Here is a 19884-nt window from a genome sequence, read left to right on the forward strand (position 1 = left end):
CCAATGCTTAAGCTCCGTCCTCAGCTGCACAAGCCTCAAATACTTTAAAATCATAAATGTTCGAGGCTTGTGCAGTTAAGGCAGAGCTTACAGGAATGGGACAGGGACAGTGACAAAACTCACGGGGACGTGAAGGGGAAATTGAGTTCCTGCGGGGATGGGGAAAAATTTGTCCCTTCGTCATTCTCTAATCGATAACGCTTAACTAGCTTACCTGCTTGTAAAACTACACTAACTGTGCTTTAAATCTACACATACCTGCATTTAGGAGGAAATTCTATATATATGTGGCACCCCAAAAATTGGCACAGAAACACCCCCCCCTCCCAGCTTAGTGCTATTCTATGAACTGTGCTAAAGTTAGGTGTGGTTACAGCGTACAGCTGGGACCTGTGACTAAATCTGGGCACGACCATTTGCTCCAACTAAAACCTGGGTGTAAATCCTTGCATCTAACTTAGGCTCAGGTCGGGCATATTCTATACCCATGTGCGCAGTTTTCAGAACGCCCATGCTCTGCCCATGGCCAAACCCCTTTATGGTTCCATGAACTAGAATCTGCACGTACCTCTTTATATAGAACTAGTCTTTAAGCCCGTTACATTAACGGGTGCTAGAATATATGTCTGTCTTTTTTTTTCTTTCTGTCTCTCTCCCCCTCCATTTCCCTCTGTAGCTCTGTCTCTGCTTTCTTCCTCTCTTTGCACTCTCCAGCTGTAACATTACTGCCTCGCTTTTTCTCCTGCAAGCATGCCTGCTCTCTTTCTCATCCCCAGTCTCTTTGCTCTTTTTCTCTTCTTGCAGGGGTCTCTGCTCTACTTTCTCTATGTGTTCCTTATTCCTGAAATATGCTGCATTTTTTTCTCTGTATGCTCCTGATCTTGTGTTTCCCTGTAGATATTTATTCCTATTTTTTTTTTCCTTCTTCAGTCTCGGCTCTTCTTTCTCTGAACATTTCTTACCTCAGTCTCTCCAATTTTCTTTCCTTCTTCAGTCTCCGCTCTTTATCTGAACATTTCCTTCCTCAGTCTGTCCAATTGCAGCTCTCTTGCCCTCTAAGCCCCTGCTGCAAGTGGCTGTGCATGTCTTCTCTCCTGCTCCCCTTCCCCGACAAACCTGGGACTCCAGCAGCGTGTGCAGCACTCTACACACGCTGCTTCGGGGCCTTCTACTGCCCTGATTTACTCTGGCATGTCCCTGATGACATCATCAGAGACACGGCAGAGCAAATCAGGGCAGTAGAAGGCCTCGAAGCAGCGTGTGTAGAGTGCTGCACACGCTGCTTGAATCGGCGTTTGGAGTCGGGACCGCGAAGAAAGTAGCGGCTGGAATCTTTTATTTCAGTGCTTCCCTTCCCGCCCCTTGAGGTGTCGCCGCAGCTCTTCTCGATCCCCGCCAGCGTCGGAAGCCTTCTCCGACGCTGGTGCGGCTCGTGAGAGGAGCCGACAGGAGAGCAGGATGTCCAGCGCTGGGTTCCAGTCCTTCCGGCGAGTGTAGGTAGGTGCTGGGGATTCGCGCATGCGCACTCCTGCGGCCACAGACCTACTGATCATGGAAGCACGCCGATAGGAGTGCGCATGCGCAGCTAGCGTTTTATTATATAGGATATGCTTAAAAATGTATGCAAATAAAAAGAAAGGGAACAAACCCCCCCCTCGTAAAATCCAACAAAGAAAAGGAAGCAAGTGGGGAGGGGGATAGAACAGGAGTTCCCAACCCTGTCCTGGAGGACCACTAGCCAATTGGGTTTTTGGGATAGCCCTAATGAATATGGATATGAGAGATTTACATATAATGGAGGTGACAGGCATGCAAATCTGCCCCATGCATATTCATTAGGGTTACCCTCAAAACCTGACTGGCTGGTGGTCCTCCAGGACAGAGTTGGGAACCGCTGGGATAAGAAACATGTCATCCTTGAGATGAACAATGTTTATTTATATGAACTCAAATAAAATACATATAAAACTACATGAATAAAAAGTCCTAATATGCAAATGTATGTAATGTCCTTATAGTGTAACAATCCAGTGGATGACCCGACCAGGTCCGTACATAAATTGAAATTGGTGCCGATAATTTGCTCGTTGGGGCCAATTATCAGTGCTGATTGGCTCGTTAAATTTGTGTGTGTAGATTGGGTGTGCCCCCAGATCTGTACATATAACTCAAAGCTCCATATATAGAATCCAGGGAATTCTGCCCCGAGCAGCCAAAACGCATTAACTGTTGAGAATGTAAATAAGAGAAGTCCTGAAAACTGATTTTTTTTTTTTTTTTTAATTAATAAAATAATAAATGCAGGGTCATGCACTTGGGCTGTAAAGCCCCAAGGAAGTGGTACAGTATAGGGTTGAAGTTTGTTTCCATAGTTGGTGGTTTATTTGTTTTTCCTGATTTCATATTTTATGTGCACAGGGTAGCGTTTCATCTCTGTTTTTGCAGACCCTTCTGACTGCACCTGTTGTAAAGTGTGTAAAAATGTCAATAGGAAAGTGTGTGTGATTTTTCTAGGTCTCCTACCTTTTGTCAGGAGGGTCAATGGCCCATGAAGATTTTTGTGGCCATACTGGAAGACTGAATCCTGGAGATCTGCAGGTACTAGAGAAATATTTAAATGACCACTGAAAAAGGAAATATCTATTCAAAAGGGATCAAGAATGTCTGTCTATGACATCACAATGTAGGTGTAAAGAACATAAGAATAGCCTTACTGGGTCAGACCAATGGTCCATCAAGCCCAGTAGCCCGTTCTCATGGTGGCCAATCCAGGTCCATAGTACCTGGCCAAAACCCAAGGCGTAGCAATATTCCATGTTACCAATACAGGGCAAGCAGTGGCTTCCCCCATGATTTTCTCAATAACAGACTATTCTTACTTCTCATTTATAATCTTAATGTATATTTTCTACAAACCGCTTAGAACCTAACGGATGTAGCGGTATATAAGAAATAAATTACATTACATTACTATGGATTTTTCCTCCAGGAACTTGTCCAAATCTTTCTTAAAACCAGCTACGCTATCCACTCTTACCACATCCTCTGGCAACGCATTCCAGAGCTTAAATATTCTCCGAGTGAGAAAATATTTCCTCCTATTGGTTTTAAAAGTATTTCCCTGTAATTTTGAGTGTCCCCTAGTCTTTGTCATTTTTGATGGAGTGAAAAATCGATCCACTTGTGCCCGTTCTACTCCACTCCGGATTTTGTAGACTTCAATCATATCTCCCCTCAGCTGTCTCTTTTCCAAGCTGAAGAGCCCTAACCGTTTTAGTCTTTCCTCATATGACAGGAGTTCCAATAGGGAGAGGAGGAGATAGTAGATGCTATGGATATACCATTTGGCCTTTATCTGCCATCATTTTTCTATGTTTCTAAATGTGATTTTAGAGTTCTTTTCACAGATTTTTTTAAAGTCCAGGATGTTTCATCTCCCTTTGACAATGAACATATTACAATAAAACACACATTTTTAATGTGAACCTTTTTATAGTGTGCCTCTTTCCACTTTTTTTGCTCTCTCTTTCACTTTTAGTGGATGACTGCCGGTCGGGGTATTGTTCACGCAGAGATGCCGTGTTCAGATGAGCCTGCCCATGGCCTACAGCTCTGGGTCAACTTGAGAAGCTCAGACAAAATGATAGCACCTGTGTACCAGGAACTGAAGAGTCAAGACATTCCGAAACCTTCGAAGGACGGTGTGACTGCTGTCGTCATATCCGGAGAGGCTTTGGGTGTCAAGGTAAAGGGAACTTGTTGGCGTTTTTGTGAGTTTAGATGCATGCTAGTGACCTTTTTCGTGCATGATTTGAGAATCGGCATAGCCTATGTAGGACTTATTTCAATGGATTTTTTTTTTTTTTTTTTTAATTCTTTATTCTTTTTTGATATCTAATACATAGTGCAAAGATATGAACAATCAATTAATACAACATAGTGCACTCTATTCCAACAAATAGTATACAGCTGTTTAATCCCCCACCCCACCCCTCCTGGATGTTTCATGAATCAATCTTTCATGAATCAAAGGGAAATAATGTTAATGTTGATTGAAAATCTATATAATAAAACGCTAAGCGCGCATGCACACTCCTACCTGCGTGATCCGTAGGTCCCTGGCCGGCAGGTTCGACTTTCCCCTCACTCACTGTAAGGCAGCACTCACTGTAAGGCAGTTCGTTGTCCCCCTCCCCTCTTCCCCCCTCCCCCCCCGGCGCACCCCTCCTCGGCACACTCGAACCCCTGTTGACCCTCGCATCCGACCCTCCCACCGCGAGACAACCACAAACCTCCCAGCTTCAGCAGCGTCTGCAGTGCTCTAAACATGCTGTTTTGCGGCCTTCTACTGCCCTGATTACCTCTGCCGCATCCCTGATGACATCGAGACAGAGACGCGGCAGAGGAAATCACAGGCAATAGAAGGTCGTCTCACGGTGGGCGGGTCGGATGGGAGGAGGGCCAGTGGGGTCTGCTGCACGGTGGCGGTAGTGGCGGGGGGGGGGGGTAGAAATGGAAAGATGCTGCTCAAGGGTTCTACTGCACAGGGGGATGAAGGGAGGGAAGCAGATAGGCTGGCTTCGGGGGGAACAAAGTCTGGAAGGCAGTGAGGGGGATATAGGAAGGAGGTACTGGGGCACTAAGGACATAGGAAGGGGAACTGAGGGCACTAAGGACACGAGAAGGAGGCACTGGGGGCACTAATGATGGGAAGGAGGCACTGGGGGCACTAATGATGGGAAGGAGGCACTGGGGGCACTAAGGACACGGGAAGGAGGCACTGGGGGCACTAAGGACACGGGAAGGAGGCACAGGAAGGGGCCACGGAGAGACAGGCAGGCATGGCGCAACAGAGAAATACAGGCAGGAAGGGGGCCAGGGAGACAGAGACAGACAGACAGGGGGCCAGGGAGAGACACAGACAGAAAGAATGACAGACAGACAGCGTCCAAGGAGGGAGAGAGAGAGAGACAAAGAAAAAAAAAACCAGACAGACATCTACTCTAGCACCCGTTAATGTAATGGGCTTAAACACTAGTAATGTTAATAATTCATTTTTCATAACTTACAATATTTTGTTAACGGGTCCCAAATTTCCTTGAATTTACTTTGGTGTCCCCCCTGCAATGGAATAATGTTCTCAAACTTATAAATCTGGCATAAAGATTCCCACCAGAAACTATAATTTAGGTTATCCCAACTTTTCCAATTTTTCATTATCAGCTCCATGGCTACTGCTGTCATGAGGAGTAGCAATTTATTCTGCTTTGCATTGATTGGTTTCTTGGGGAATAGTATCGTTCCAAACAATATTATATCATATGATAACGAAAGTGGAACTTCCAATATCGTAATAATTTGACCCCAAATAGATTTCCAGAATTTGAGTATCAGGGGACAATAATATAGCAAATGATCCAAAGTCCCTATATCAAGATGACAGCGTCAGCATCTACTAGACTTGGAGCTATCTAACCTTTGTAACCTTATTTCAGTGGATTGAAAAATCAAGTCTTTGTATTTAGGGGGGGGAGGAGCTCTGAGCACTGGAATTCAAGGCCATCTGCTTTAGATCATGACCTACCTTATTTACTTAGAATAGGTGTTCAGGGCAGGATTAATTCTTTGGGCCCTAGACACCCAAGTACACTGGGCTCCTTGGCCCTGTCCCCTTACCCCCTATGAGAGTGTACCTCCAGGCCCATCTCTAGAAGTCCAAGCAGCAGCTTCTCCTTCCTCCAAGAAAGCCTGGGATAGGCACGTGGGATCTCTTAGAGATGGTTACTGCGGATGGGCAGACTAGATGGGCCATTTAGCCTTTATCTGCCATCACATTTCTACGTTTCTTCATTTATTCAGTGTAACTGAACTCGCAGTCTTCAAAAGACCATCGGCAGAGGTTCCTACACGCTGCCCACGGCTGACCCGGAAGCCTTACTTCTGACGCACAATCCCAGTGTCAGAAGAAAAGCTTCCGGGTCGGCTGTGGGCAGCGTGTAGGAACCGCTGCCCATGGCCTTTTGAAGACTGCAAGTTCGGCTGCACTGAATAAAGAAGAAGGCAGCACGTGGACATCTGGAACTGAGCCCAGAGGCAGGTACCCTGTCGTGATCAGAGCAGGCAGTGTTCTGGGGCCCCCTGAACTCTTTGGGTCCAAGGCACATGCCTACTTGGCCAACTTATGTGTTGAGATGAACTCCTGCGATTTGAGGGCTTGTGGTGACCGACTTCACAGCCTCATTTTTTTTAAAAAACATTACAGTAGAATCTCGTTATGATGGACTCGCTTATAACGGAACCTCGCCTGTAGCGGACGAGGTCCGCTGGTCCCGGCCGTGCGCCTTTATAAACATGTAGAAAATCATCACATATAACAGACTTTCGGATGTAACGGACAACCAATTTGGTCCCCAGAGCCGCTTTAGCTATAGTTTTCTTCGGCTGAAACGGACATGCAAGCTCCGCCTACAAGGCGCGTGGCGTGCCGGTGATATAGTATCAAAATGCAGCCCAGAAGAAAATGACAGAGTATTTTTCTTTCCCGTACAGTACGACAATGCTTTAGAACATCTTTCAGTATTCTGGTTTCGCAATCGTTTCGTGCCATACCAATGTTTTTTTGAGTTTTGTTATTGGTGTTGCTGATATGCTTTTGTGCAGTGACTGTTGTTCATTGATTGTACGTTGTTTCAAGCTGACCTAAATAAAGTTTTTAACAAATGCAACTCTGGATATAATGGACTCTGAATATAACCGACTGTTTTTCCAGGTCCCTTGAAGTCCGTTATAACGAGATTATATTGTAGTTTCTTGTGGAGAATTGAGGAAAGTCACCTTGCAGCAAAGAAAACCATGAATAACATGCAATGAAGTCAACACAAATTGACTTTTTGTGGGCCACCTTTTTGTTTTGTGGGCCACCTTCCCCCTCCCCCCCCTCCCCCGCCCTTTCTGCATGCTGCCAAGCAACAACTTCAAATTAATATACTTTTACAAGTTGTCAGGACTTCTAATTGCAAGCTGTTTCGTGGGGGTGAGAGGCGGCATAGCTTGTTGGAACATTTGTCCTCAGGAATGAGACCTAATAATGCTTGCACATACCGACGATTATTGACCTCCTAGGGATGCATTCAATGCATGCTAGAGGAAATTAATCATTTGGACCACTTTACTTTGGAGGCCGTTACAAGTCCTGGCAATTTTGTTCAATGTTTAATCTGAATCGCTGCAGCTGATTGTAGTTTCCTGGTGTGGACTTGGAGTATAGCAAATCCATAGATTTGGCACGCTTGGGTTCCCACTCCTTCTTTTTTTCATTTTTTTAAATATTAGTCTGGCGTGACTTGCACCTGAGGCCATCTTTTCATTGAAGCAGGACAAGCCAAAATGTGAACGGTCCGTAGTGGAGCCATATGCAAATCAAATGAAGCCTCCTTTACAGGAGAGACGGAGGAGACGGGTCAAATGCAAGGAACGCTGGAAAATTTCTGGCCAGGCTTTTAGGTCTGCCAGAGCTGCTTGCATTGCAATAAGATGAGAAAATAGACAGCACTTTTGTAGAAAGGGTGGGGGTGAGGTCAGTGGCCTAGCGAGGGTGAGAAGCGCATGGGGCAATGGTGCCCCTCCCCTGCCCTCTTCTCTGCTCCCCCCCTCACCTCCCACTGTCACGTGCGTGCACCGCTTCCCTTCCCCCGTACCTCTGTAATGTTCCTGACACGAGTAGCAACCCCCCAACCTGCTGTCGCGCCCGCATGGGCTCTCCATCCTAGGCACGGGCAGAAGAGCCGACGTTCTTCACCCCCCTAAACCAGGGGTAGACAATTCCAATTCTCGAGAGCCGGAGCTAGGTCAGGTTTTCAGGATATCCACCATGAATATGTATGAGATGGATTTGCAGGCACTGCCTCCTTGAGATGCAAATCTATCTCATGCATATTTATTGTGGACATCCTGAAAACCTGACCTGGCTCCGGCTCTCAAGGACCGGAATTGCCTACCCCTGCCCTAAATTGTACCATTCCCTCGGGTTTTTGCAGCCCAAATGCATATTGATTTTAAACTTTGTGTGTATGTGTGATCAATTTTTATGTAAATATCTTTGGATAGGATCTACCTTGTTTAGAAGAAGATAAGATGACGGCAAATGAAGATTATTGTGAGCATTAGGAGTTGCCACCCAGGAAAAGGATCTGGGTGTCATCGTTGAGGATACGTTGAAACCCTCAGCATAGTGTGCTGCAGCAGCTAAGAAAACAAAGATAAAAATGTTAAGTCTTTGTATCGCTCTACAGCAGTGTTCTCCAACTCAAACCCTTTGCAGGGCCACATTTTGGATTTGTAGGGACTTGGAGGGCCGCAGAAAGAATAGTTAATTTCTTCTTATTAAAGAAATGACAATTTTGCATGAGGTAAAACTCTTAATAGTTTATAAATCTTTCCTTTTGGCTAAGTCTTAATAATAATATTGTCATTTATTGGTTAAAGAGACATATGATCAAAACGGTTTTATTTTACTTTTGTGATGATGATAAATATACCGAGAGCCTCAAAATAGGACCTGGCGGGCCGCATGTGGCCCCCGGGCCGCGAGTTTGAGACCACTGCTCTACAGTATGGCCGCACCTTGAATACTGTGTGCAATTCAGGTCACCGTGTCTCGGCGATATAGCGGAATTAGAAAAGGTACAGCGGAGGGCAACAAATGATGATGCCAAAATGTGTGTGGTACAACTTTCCTATGAGGAGAGGCTAAAGCAGCAAGGGGCTCTTCAGCTTTGAGAAAAAAACAGCTCAAGGGAGATATTTGCTCTTTCCAAAAATGCTAGGTATGCAGTGAAGCTACTAAGTAGCACATTATTGTGGTGTCTGGATCTCGCCGCGCCTGGGTCGGTGGAACTGATGTTTCAGCCATCATGCTGTGGATTTCTTCAGGGTATGCCGTGAGGTCTGCAATTTCTCTCTTTTATATATATTTAGTGGGTCTCCTAACTTGATTGGCTAAGGTTTGAGGTGATTGAGGCAGGAAAGCCCGCGGTCCACAAATTTGAATTGTGGAGGGAAAGTCTGTTGGTCACATTTTTATATTTTGTCAGAAAAGAGTCTGGAAACTTGAGATGGAGGGAGTAGGCGTTTGTCCTCAGCCTCAGTCCTTTCTTTTGGATGAGTGGTTGCCATGCCTTGTTTATGAAGAGTCCTTTATCTCCGTTGAAGTTATTGGGGTGGTTTTGCTATATCTGTTGCCTGTTTTATTTGAGTCTTCTCGGCCATCAGCGGTCTTCTTTCTCCCGGACTTTTGTCTTCTCTAATCTAATCATATGACCCGTTTCCTTGGCATGGAGGGCTACAGCTGGGTTTCTTTTTCTGTGTTGCATAGCTTATGGTGTCTCTCTTGTGCTTTTTCAGCCTTTCCTCTGTGGTACGTCCAGTTTCACCAATGTAAAATTGGCCACAACTGCATGCGATGTCATGCAATCCGAGGGTTTGGAGCAGAGTAACCGGTCTATTACATGTTCGAGTGTGCATGCAAGTTTCTGTGGTACACTGTAGGCCAGGGGTGTCCAATGTCGATCCTCGAGGGCCGCAATCCAGTCAGGTTTTCAGGATTTCCCCAATGAATATGCATGAGATCTATGTGCATGCACTGCTTTCAATGCATATTCATTGGGGAAATCCTGAAAACCCGACTGGATTGCGGCCCTCGAGGACCGACATTGGACACCCCTGCTGTAGGCTGTTTTGATGGGGGTTTTTTCTTTAACAGTTTCCATATGTAATCTGTTACTCCTTGGACATAGGGGAGCACTTCCATTTTTTTTTGTTCTGTTGCAGCATTGTCTTCTAATGGTTGTTGGTCATTGTTGATTACATGTGTTGGTTCATAGTCAAAAGCACGCGACGACAACCCAGCGCAGACAACTGAGCGCAAGGCGGAAGCGCGCCGAAGAAAAACAGTATTTTAAGGGGCTCCAACGGGGGGTGTTGGTGGGGAACCCCCTCACTTTACTTAACAGAGATTGCGCCGGCGTTGTGGGAGGTTTAGGGGGTTGTAACCCCCTCATTTACTGGAAACTTAACTTTTTCCCTCTTTTAGGGAAAAAGTGAAGTTTTCAGTATAATGTGGGGGGTTACAACCCCCCAAAAACCCCACAACGCCGGCGCGATCTCTGTTAAGTAAAGTGGCCCCACACCCCCCGTCGGAACCCTTTAAAATACTGTTTTTCTTCGGCGCGCTTCCGCCTTGCGCTCAGTTGTCTGCGCTGGGTTGTCCAGGACACACTTCTTTCTAATGCCTCAATCTCCTCAAACCCAAGCCAATCGGGTTAGAGGGCCCACTATATATAAAGACAAATTGCAGACCTCGCAACATATCCTGAAGAAAGCCACAGCACGATGACTGAAACGTTGGTTCTACCTACCCGGACGCAGGAAGCCCTGGACACCTGCAGCAATTATGACGCCAGCTGCGGAAGCCTAAGAGAGCCTACTTAGTAGTAGATTTGAAACCAGGCCGGAGAAAATATTTCTTCACTCAACCTGTAAGGAAACTCCTGAAATTCGATGCCAGAGAAGGTGGTGAAATCGGTTAGCTTAGCAGGGTTTATAAAAAATAAAAAAAAAAAGGTTTGGATAATTTTCCTAAAAGAAAAGTCTATAAGCCATATTATTAAGAGGGGCTGCTCATGCCTTGGGATCTTGCCAGTTGCTTTTGACATGGGTTGGCCACTGTTGGAAGCAGGATACTGTGCTTGATGGACCTTCAGTCTGTCTCAGTATGATAACTCGTGTTTTTATGTAATACCCCGTATGTAGAATACATTGCTTGTGTGAAATTGAGCTTCATTGCCCATTTGTTCCTGTGCTTTTGTGCGCGCCTCTGGGTGGGGGGAATAACTATCCCATGAAAAATGAGAAATTATGACCCAGGGGTAGTATCTTAATGATATTAAAAGAGTAACCATGATTAATTTCCCTTTTTCAGTCCAAAGTATATACTCGAACACCAACTTTGTATCTGGATTTCAAACTGGAAGAAAACGCCAAACATGTGCAAGAAATCCCTAAAGGTAAAAAAAAAAATAAAAAAAAATTCAGTAGGTCTGTTTAATGTCAACATGCCTTCTGTCGCTGTTATGCTGTTATTCTCAACCGTGCTGTCATCCAGGGTCTCCTTGGAAGAGAATTGACAGGTTTGAGTTGATATGTCACACAGTGGGAAGTCGAAATTGTTCTTCTATGCAGTTCTCGACACACTTCTGAACATCTGGCAGCCCCTTCCCCATCACTCGGGAGAGCTTCAGCAATTTTAAAAGACTTGGAAAAAGACGAGGCTTAAAAGCTTTGCCGATTCCTACAAGGAGAATGTTACGGCCTTGTAATACAGCTTTTTCTTTTGTTTTTCCTTATTCTCTATCCCTTTTATTTCTGAGAGCGACTACTACCGTATTTTCACATAGATAACGCGCACCCGTGTAAAACGCGCACACGGGTATAGCGCGCGAAAAACACAAATTTATGTACAGAAATTTTTATATACCGCGCACACCCATATACCGCGCATGCTGCCCAACTCTCCCGTCGTTGCCCGACTCTCCTTTCACCCGCCCCGACTCTCCTCTGGCCACCCCGACTCTCCTTTTGCCCGCCCCGACTCTCCTCTCCCCCTTGAAGTCCTGTCCCCACCCTGAAAACCTGATGCCCCCCCCCCCCCCCGACGTCCGATTCCCCCCCCCCCTCGCAGGACCGCTCGCACCCCCACCCCGAAGGACCGCTCGCACGCACCCCCACCCCGAAGGACCACTCGCACGCACTCCCACCCGCACCCCCACCCTGAATGACCGCTCGCACCCCCACAGCCTCCCGACCCCCCCATCATGTAGAAGCTCCTACCGGTGTCCTGCTGCTTCCTCTTGGCAGTCCCGACTCCCCGACACGATCGGGGCAAGAGGGAGCTCAAGCCCTCTTGCCCCCACCGGCTCCCCGACACATCGGGCAAAAGGGAGCCCAAGCCCTCTTACCCCGCCGACTCCCCAACTCCCCGTCAATATCGGGCCAGGAGGGAGCCCAAGTCCTCCTGGCCCTGGCGACCCCCCCCCCCCCCTGCTAGTTGTTCGGGCCAGGAGGGAGCCCAAACCCTCCTGGCCATGGCGACCCCTTACCCCCACCCCGCACTACATTACGGGCAGGAGGGATCCCAGGCCCTCCTGCCCTCGATGCAAACCCCCCTCCCCCAACAACCGCCCCCCCAACCGACCCGCGACCCCCCTGGCCATCCCCCACGACACCCCCGCCCCCCTTCCCCGTACCTTTGTGTAGTTGGCCGGACAGACGGGAGCCAAACCCGCCTGTCCGGCAGGCAGCCAATGACGGAATGAGGCCGGATTGGCCCATCCGTCCCAAAGCTCCGCCTACTGGTGAGGCCTAAGGCGCCTGGGCCAATCAGAATAGGCTCAGGAGCCTTAGGTCCCTCCTGGGGGCGGGGCCTTGGGCACATGGTCGGGTTGGGCCCATGTGCCTCAGGCCCCGCCCCCAGGTGTGACCTAAGGCTCCCGGGCCTATTCTGATTGGCCCAGGCGTCTTAGGCCTCACCAGTAGGCGGAGCTTTGGGACGGATGGGCCAATCCGGCCTCATTCCGTCGTTGGCTGCCTGCTGGACAGGCGAGTTTGACTCCCGTCTGTCCGGCCAACTACACAAAGGTACGGGGAAGGCGGGTCGTGGGGGGTCGGCCAGGGGGGTCGCGGGTCGGCTGGAGGGGCGGTCGGAGGTTCTTGGGAGGGGGGGGGGCGGTCATTGGGGGAAGGGGGTTTGCGTCGAGGGCAGGAGGGCCTGGGATCCCTCCTGCCCGTAATGTAGTGCGGGGTGGGGGTAAGGGGTCGCCGTGGCCAGGAGGGTTTGGGCTCCCTCCTGGCCCGAACAACTAGCGGGGGAGGGGGGGTCGCCAGGGCCAGGAGGACTTGGGCTCCCTCCTGGCCCGATATTGTCGGGGAGTTGGGGAGTCGGCGGGACAAGAGGGCTTAGGCTCCCTTTTGCCCCGATCGTGTCGGGGAGTCGGGGGGGGGGCAAGAGGGCCTGAGCTCCCTCTTGCCCCGATCATGTCGGGGGTGCCACAGTTGGTTGGGGCAAGAGGGCTTGAGCTCCCTCTTTCCCCGATCGTGTCGGGTGTCGGGACCGCCAAGAGGAAGCAGCAGGACACCGGTAGGAGCTTCTACATGATGGGGGGGGGGTCGGGAGGCTGTGGGGGTGCGAGCGGTCCTTCAGGGTGGGGGTGCGTGCGAGCAGTCCTTCGGGGTGGGGGTGCGAGGGTTCCTGCGGGGGGGGATGAATCGGACGTCGGGGGGGGGGGGGAACTATGTAAAAAAATTTTTGTACAACGCACTCACGCATATAACGCGCAAGGGTGTGCGCGGTACGTAAAAACCACGTATAACGCGCGCATTATATGCGAGAAAATACGGTAGTTGAGCGGCATAGAGTTTGATTACCTTGTCTTAGGGTGTTGTGTTGACCTAAGATATATTTTAATGATCTTACACAAATGGAATAAAACGCTCCCACCAGAAACATATAGAACTACCAAACACACCAGCTGCCAGAGCCGTGCCGCTTTCGTAGCAAAACGATAGAAAAGACCTTTTGTTGCCTCTGCAAAATATACTTATGTTTTAGTTTCAAAAGAAGAGGAACAACGTGTTTCCAATCGGCCCACAAATGGCACATGACGTTATCTGTTGCAAGCCAGCCTAGGATCGTTTCGTAGCCTAGACGCTACTTTCTCAGGGCCATCCTGGTGCAAAAAGCACCATAACAGTTCAGTGTACAAATCCTCTGTGTCCCACTGCACATTGGTGCCTACTTATAGCAACAAATGTATTTTCTGCCTATGATGGATGGATGGTGGTGAGGGTTACCCCCCTCCCCACCTATATAACTGAGGTTTCTTCTTTCATTTTGCTATGAAAGAGGCTCTGTTCTGGCAGCTGGTGTGTTTGGTAGTTCTAAATATTTCTGGTGGGAGGTTTTTTTTTTTTTTGTTCTGTTTGTGTGGTATTATCACCTCCCAGCCTCTCTTTGTTTTATTTCAATACTGTTGTAGACCACAAGTATTTTAATGATCTTACACACGAGAGTCCTGTCAGTCATACCAGTTACCCATAGAATTATTAATGATCTTCAGTGAAAAGCAACATGGCTTCATGGAGGTGAAGGTATAACCAGCTATAAAAAGGCTCTTAGCGCCATTTCAGAATTCTCAAAAACCATGACGTATGGTCTGTATGTTTTATCAATGTTTTGTTTTATGTACTATACTAGTATTTTAGCCCGTTACATTAACGGGTGCTAGAATAATGTCTGTGTGTCTTTATTTCTGTCTGTCTCTCCCTCCCGCTGTCTATCTCTCTCCCTGGCCCCCTTTGTCTGTCTTTCTGTGTCTCTCCCTGCCCCTGTGTCTTTCTTCTTTTCTTTCTATCTATCTGTCTCTCTCCCTGCCTCCTATGCAACAGCATTTCTCTCCCACCACTTCCCTGTGCAGCAGCCACAGCAGCATTCCCTTCCCCTCCATTTCCCTCCCCCCACACCACTTTCCTGTGCATCAGTAGCATTTCCCCTACCCCCCCTTTCCCTTCCCGCGGTTTGGCCGGCTCCCTTAGTCCCTTACTGCCCCCCCCTTCCCTTCCCGTGGTCCCGACAAACCTTCCAATTCCAGCAGCATCTGCAGCACTCTACACACGCTGCTTCGGGGCCTTCTACTGTCCAGCAAATCAGGGCAGTAGAAGGCCTCGAAGCAGCATGTGTAGAGTGCTGCAGATGCTGCTTGAATCGGAAGGTTTCAGGACCTGCAGCCCTTGCCGGACCCGAAGTGAGCTCTGGGGTTTTTTAATTCCGTTGGGGGAGGGGAGCAGCTCCTCTTCCTTCCAGCTCCATGCTTCTTGGCTTTATCCTTCAGAAGGCAAGAGCCGCCATAGCCGACAGGCTCCGCGCCGCCGCGCACATGCGCACTCCTACCTGCGGGACCCTACAGCGCACGGAAAACGGGAGCATGCAGGTGGGAGTGTGCATGCGCGCTTAGGGCTTTATTATTTTAGATTGTAAGCTCTCTTCTATCATTTTTCTCGCCTACAGAGGTAATGTTTGTTTTCAGCCAAAACCCTTGTAAAACGTAATTGAGCAGTTCCATGTCCCCTGTTGCAAACAGGTGGTTTTTCTGCAGCGGTTCTGAGAGAACAGCTGGGTCAAATCAGACTGCAGTCATTACATCATACCTCATTCGAGAAAGACTAATCTGCAGACACTTGAGCACACCAGAGGCACTTCACAAATCTAAAACATTTTTGTCTGCCATGCTTTGCTGCAAACTTATTTTCCCATTTCCAGAACATATATTCGGTGTTTTTTTTCCGTCAAAAAAGAAAATCAAAAGCGAAAATGAATTCTTTAATGCAAAGAGAAGGGCATAAGGCTAAAAATCTCATTGTTGGTTTTTTTTGTTTTGTTTTAATAATTGGGACATTACATGCTTTAAATAAATTAAATTGCAAATAGCATGTTGCCTTAATATGCACCAAGGGGGCCAGCAGGGATCACTAGGATATCAAAGTATGATCATATCACTCCAGTGTAAAAGAAATTACGTTGGTTGCTGATAGAGGTGGTTTTTGTTTTTGGTTTTTTTTTTATAAACCTTTATTAATTTTCAAATGTGCCATACAATGAATTTAAACATAAACACTACACAGAACACACTTTAAATACACAAATAATTCAAAACACAATCATTTTCTCCTCCCCATAATTAATAGAAGAAGTACATATTTAATTTCAATAATATAGATAATTAAGTATAGCAAACAATAATACATTCCCCTCCCCCCACCCACCCACCCACCCTGGATGTGTAAGGAAGTCAAATAAAAGGGAAGGTACATTGAGGTTTTATAGCATCTCGCCTTGGTATCTTGTCCAAATTTTGAAAAGGTACATTCCAAATCAAAATTTGCACTCTGAATCAACTATGAGATTAATTGAGGAAAAGGTGCGGAGCGGCTGTATCTGTAGCAGGTCCAAGACTTTGGAACACACTGAAAGGGACATTAAGAACCAGTGCAGATTGCAGGTCATTTAAGAAACTATTAAAGACCAGCTTATTTGTCAGAGCCTTTTCTTTGATCATTCCGAAGTCAGTAGACAATATAGCACTCCTTTAGAATATAAGATGATGGTCTTTTAATGAGTGTCTTTGACATGTATTGTAAAGTCCTGTTATGGGTTTTTTATGTATGTATTAACTGTGACCCGCTTAGTTGATAAGTGGGATAGAAATTTTTTATAATAAATAAATGTAAATATGACACTTCTTTTTCGCTCTCGATCACTCGGATGGGGGATGGGGGTCCTGGGGAGTGGTTTGAGTGTGTGTGGGGGGGGGGGGGGTGTGGTTGGATGTATGGATGGGTCACTTGAGGAGCTATTCCTTTCCTATGCTAAAAAGTGGAACTTATTGAACGGTCTTCTTTGCATCATGATCTTGCTCTGCTGTTCTGGTTTGCTCTGGGGACTGGTATTGGAGGGGGACGGTGTGGGCTTCGGCCCCCCCCCCTCTCCTTCGCATGCGAGGGGTTCTCTCTTGTTATCAGTGTTTTGATTACGCACATGTACTGTCCGTTCAATGATTTCTATGCTCAATAAAAACTATTTCAAACAAGAAAAAAAATGTAAATAATATATATATAAAGACCAGATTTTAGTGGTATGCAACTAAAACTGATCACCTAAGATGCTTTGCTGAGGGCAGGACACTATTCTCTCCGGGTACCTTCCCAACACCTCAAGGTCCCACTAGCCCCATGTCTCCAGTTCAGCTGAAAATATACCACTGCCCCCCCCCCTAATCCTTGACTCAAATGTGTGGAGAAAGTACTCTAATTCAAACGCCTCAAATACACTATGATTGCATCTCTATATGAGTATATGCCGAGTACAATACGTTGTGAAGGTATCCTCCTAGGCCTCCAAATCATTCAAAGACTTCTGCTACTCCAGAACTTACCACTACCTTAACCCAAAGTCATCTACGTCGATGTTCTTCATCCACAGGGCCAGCACGTGCATCAGGCTCAAAACAGTGTTCTTCAACTGCCGGTCCACGGTGTGATCGATGCAGCATTATCTTTGGGCCAGCTCCCTCTTCCCAATTGATTCAGTGCACAAAGCCACGGGCAGCGGCTCCTACGGGCATCCTGAACCGGAAGCCTTCTCTCTGACGTTGCAACGTCAGAGGGAAGGCTTCCAGATGAGGCACGGTGCAATTAGTACCATTAGGGGGCGGGGTCTGGGGTGGAGATTGGGTAGAGATGGGTGGGGTCTGGCCCACAACTTAGCCCCTTGTTCTTCAACCGCCGATCCACGGACCGATGCCGGTCCACAGAATAATTCTTTTATTTCTGCCGGTCCACAGGTGTAAAAAGGTTGAAAAACACTGATCTACGTAGTTGTGAACCTACATCTATAACCCTGCCCCAAGTCTAATATAGTATGGATATGTTGCTGTTTCCAATACCAAATTCTCCAGTATAATGTGAATTTTTATTCATTTATTTTATTTTTTATGTATTTTTCTCAATTATTTAGCCCATCCTCCCAAAGGAGCCCAGAATGGGATGCAAGTTACATCCACAATATAATCGAGACAGGACAGAGATGACATAATTTACAATATAGACAAGATGTTTTAATGTGCGGAATAGCGCGTGCTAATTTGCCGCATGCTAGACCTTAACGCCAGCATTGAGCTGGCGTTCTTCTAGAAGCGTATCGCACGGTTAAGTGCATGGTAATTTTGTGCGTGCACTAAAAACACTAGCACATCTTAGTAAAAGGAGCCCTGAGCAGCATCTGGTGAGAGTAGGTGGCATAGGTGCGTTGACTGAATGGCATTTCTTGGTGTATGTCCTTAAGGCGCTGGGTTTGTGAAGAGGAAGGTTTTCAAGGCCTTCCTGAAGCTCCAAAGTCCACCTAGTGTTGCTGTTTCCAATATCAAATTCTTCAGTATAATATGAATATGCTGCTGTATCTCTTACCTAATTCTCCAGCAAATGTGGATGTACTTTTAATCCTACGCTAGTATGATATTGAATGTACCCTATTCGTAGGCCTCCAAAACATTGTGAATGTATCGCTGTAATCCGTTCTGGGCTCCTGGGGTTGGACGGGATAAATAAATAAAATAGATAACGGTAGCATCTCGATTGTCCAACCTTCGTGAATCTGACAATCCAGCATATCGGACAGAGCCCTCCGTTGCTTTGCCGTTAAGAAGTACACGTTTTATTTTCCTGTTTTTCAGACTTCACACGCTGCAAGGAAGCCATGTTTTCAAGCCGAGATTTGTTCTTCCAGTGTGTGCAGCAATTTTTGGACCCGGGTCCCTGCTTTTTGCAGCACCTCTGATTTTCTTCTCATTTAAAGATAACGCTTGAATCGTTCACACTATGCGTGTTTTACTGTTTTAGCACTCGCACTTTGAAATTAAATGATCAGAAGAGCACCAGTGTGTTTAAGACAGCATTAAAAACCTACCCAGTGCAGTGGCGCACCCTCCCTGCTTCTTCAGCACTGGCGCCCTCCCTTCCCCACCCCTAGACCTCCTAAAATTTTTGACAGTTCAAGTTCAAGCAGCTTCTCCAGCCTGCTGCATGTGCTGGCTTTCCCTCTGACATCACTTCCTGGCCCCGCGACCTGGAAGTGATTTCAGAAGGAGCCAGGCCAGCGCTAGCAGCAGGCTAGAGTAGCCGTTCGTGCTGGCGAAGATTTTAAAGAGGTACATTGCCTTCATGTGCTAATGCTATTTGCTGCTAATGCTTTCCCGCCCTGTAAATGTGTTTATGGGACTTTGTCTTTCCATCTTGTAGGATGAATTTTAAAAGAAGGTTTTAATAATGATATTGTTAGTTAATGTTTTATTGTGTTTGTCTTGTCGAAACATGTTTAGTTTTTTTAATATGTATGCATGTAATTTTGTAAACCTCATGGTTTTTATGTGGTATATACATTTTTAAATAAGTTTTCAGAAAATATTGAAAACTTGGTTATTTCATGAAAGCTTTCCCGGTTGATGTAACGATAAGATCAGAACTGTTTTAATGGTTTTTTATTAATATAATTTGCAAACTGGTGGGTTTTTATTAATTGTTTACAGTATGATGTCGATAGTATTATAAACTGCTATAAAAAAATTTTTAGTCTTGGCAGTATATCGAGTAATCGGATCAAATTAGCAGTGCCCGAGTCTCATGGCAGTCTGTGGTGGCAACTACCCTTTTTCACTGTTGTGGCAAAAACACCATCCTCCCCTTATGTCTCAACAGAATAATAATTTAAATTTTACTAAAAGAATTGTTCCATGAAGATAATGTGGATCATTGATAATAAAACCGATTTATGTAAAATTTTGTAATTAAGATTCTCCTGTTTGACCCCTTTGCTACCAAGTTTCCCTTTGTTTGGCTGTATATCTAAGCGGGTTAGTAGCTCTCCGATATATACCTAGAACCCTATGATGTAACGATATAAACATTTAAGAGGATCTCTGCTTTGCTTTGTTGGTATCAAGTGTAAATTCCTAAGAATTTGAATTGTATTTGGGCTCTATGGGGGGTGGGGGGAAATGACAAGAGAACCATGCCTCTCGATCCACACAGTAACATAGTAAATGATGGCAGATAAAGACCTGAACGGTCCATCCAGCCCATAAGTTATTAAAAATACATGATTAGATTAACTTCTTTGATATTTCTGGGCCGTAGACTGTAAAGTCTGGTTTTGTCCTAGGTTCCAAATGCTGAAGTTGGCCGTCCAAGCTCACTCCAGCCTTTGCAACCATCCTGTTTGCA

General features: G+C 46.5%; 1 protein-coding gene across 5 annotated transcripts in view; it reads left to right on the forward strand.

Moving 5' to 3' along the window:
* The window catches only part of PIR (pirin), a 78329-nt gene that overhangs the window by 26030 nt on the left and 32415 nt on the right, over nucleotides 1–19884 (forward strand). For all 5 annotated transcript variants that reach the window (XM_033950535.1, XM_033950540.1, XM_033950539.1 and 2 more), the window contains 3 exons: nucleotides 2515–2598; nucleotides 3539–3745; nucleotides 10979–11063. In XM_033950535.1, coding sequence (XP_033806426.1) covers nucleotides 2515–2598; nucleotides 3539–3745; nucleotides 10979–11063 — 376 coding nt within the window. The remainder of the gene's footprint in view (nucleotides 1–2514; nucleotides 2599–3538; nucleotides 3746–10978; nucleotides 11064–19884) is intronic.

The sequence above is a fragment of the Geotrypetes seraphini genome, chromosome 6 (genome assembly GCF_902459505.1).
Source record: "Geotrypetes seraphini chromosome 6, aGeoSer1.1, whole genome shotgun sequence".
NCBI lineage: Eukaryota > Metazoa > Chordata > Amphibia > Gymnophiona > Dermophiidae > Geotrypetes > Geotrypetes seraphini.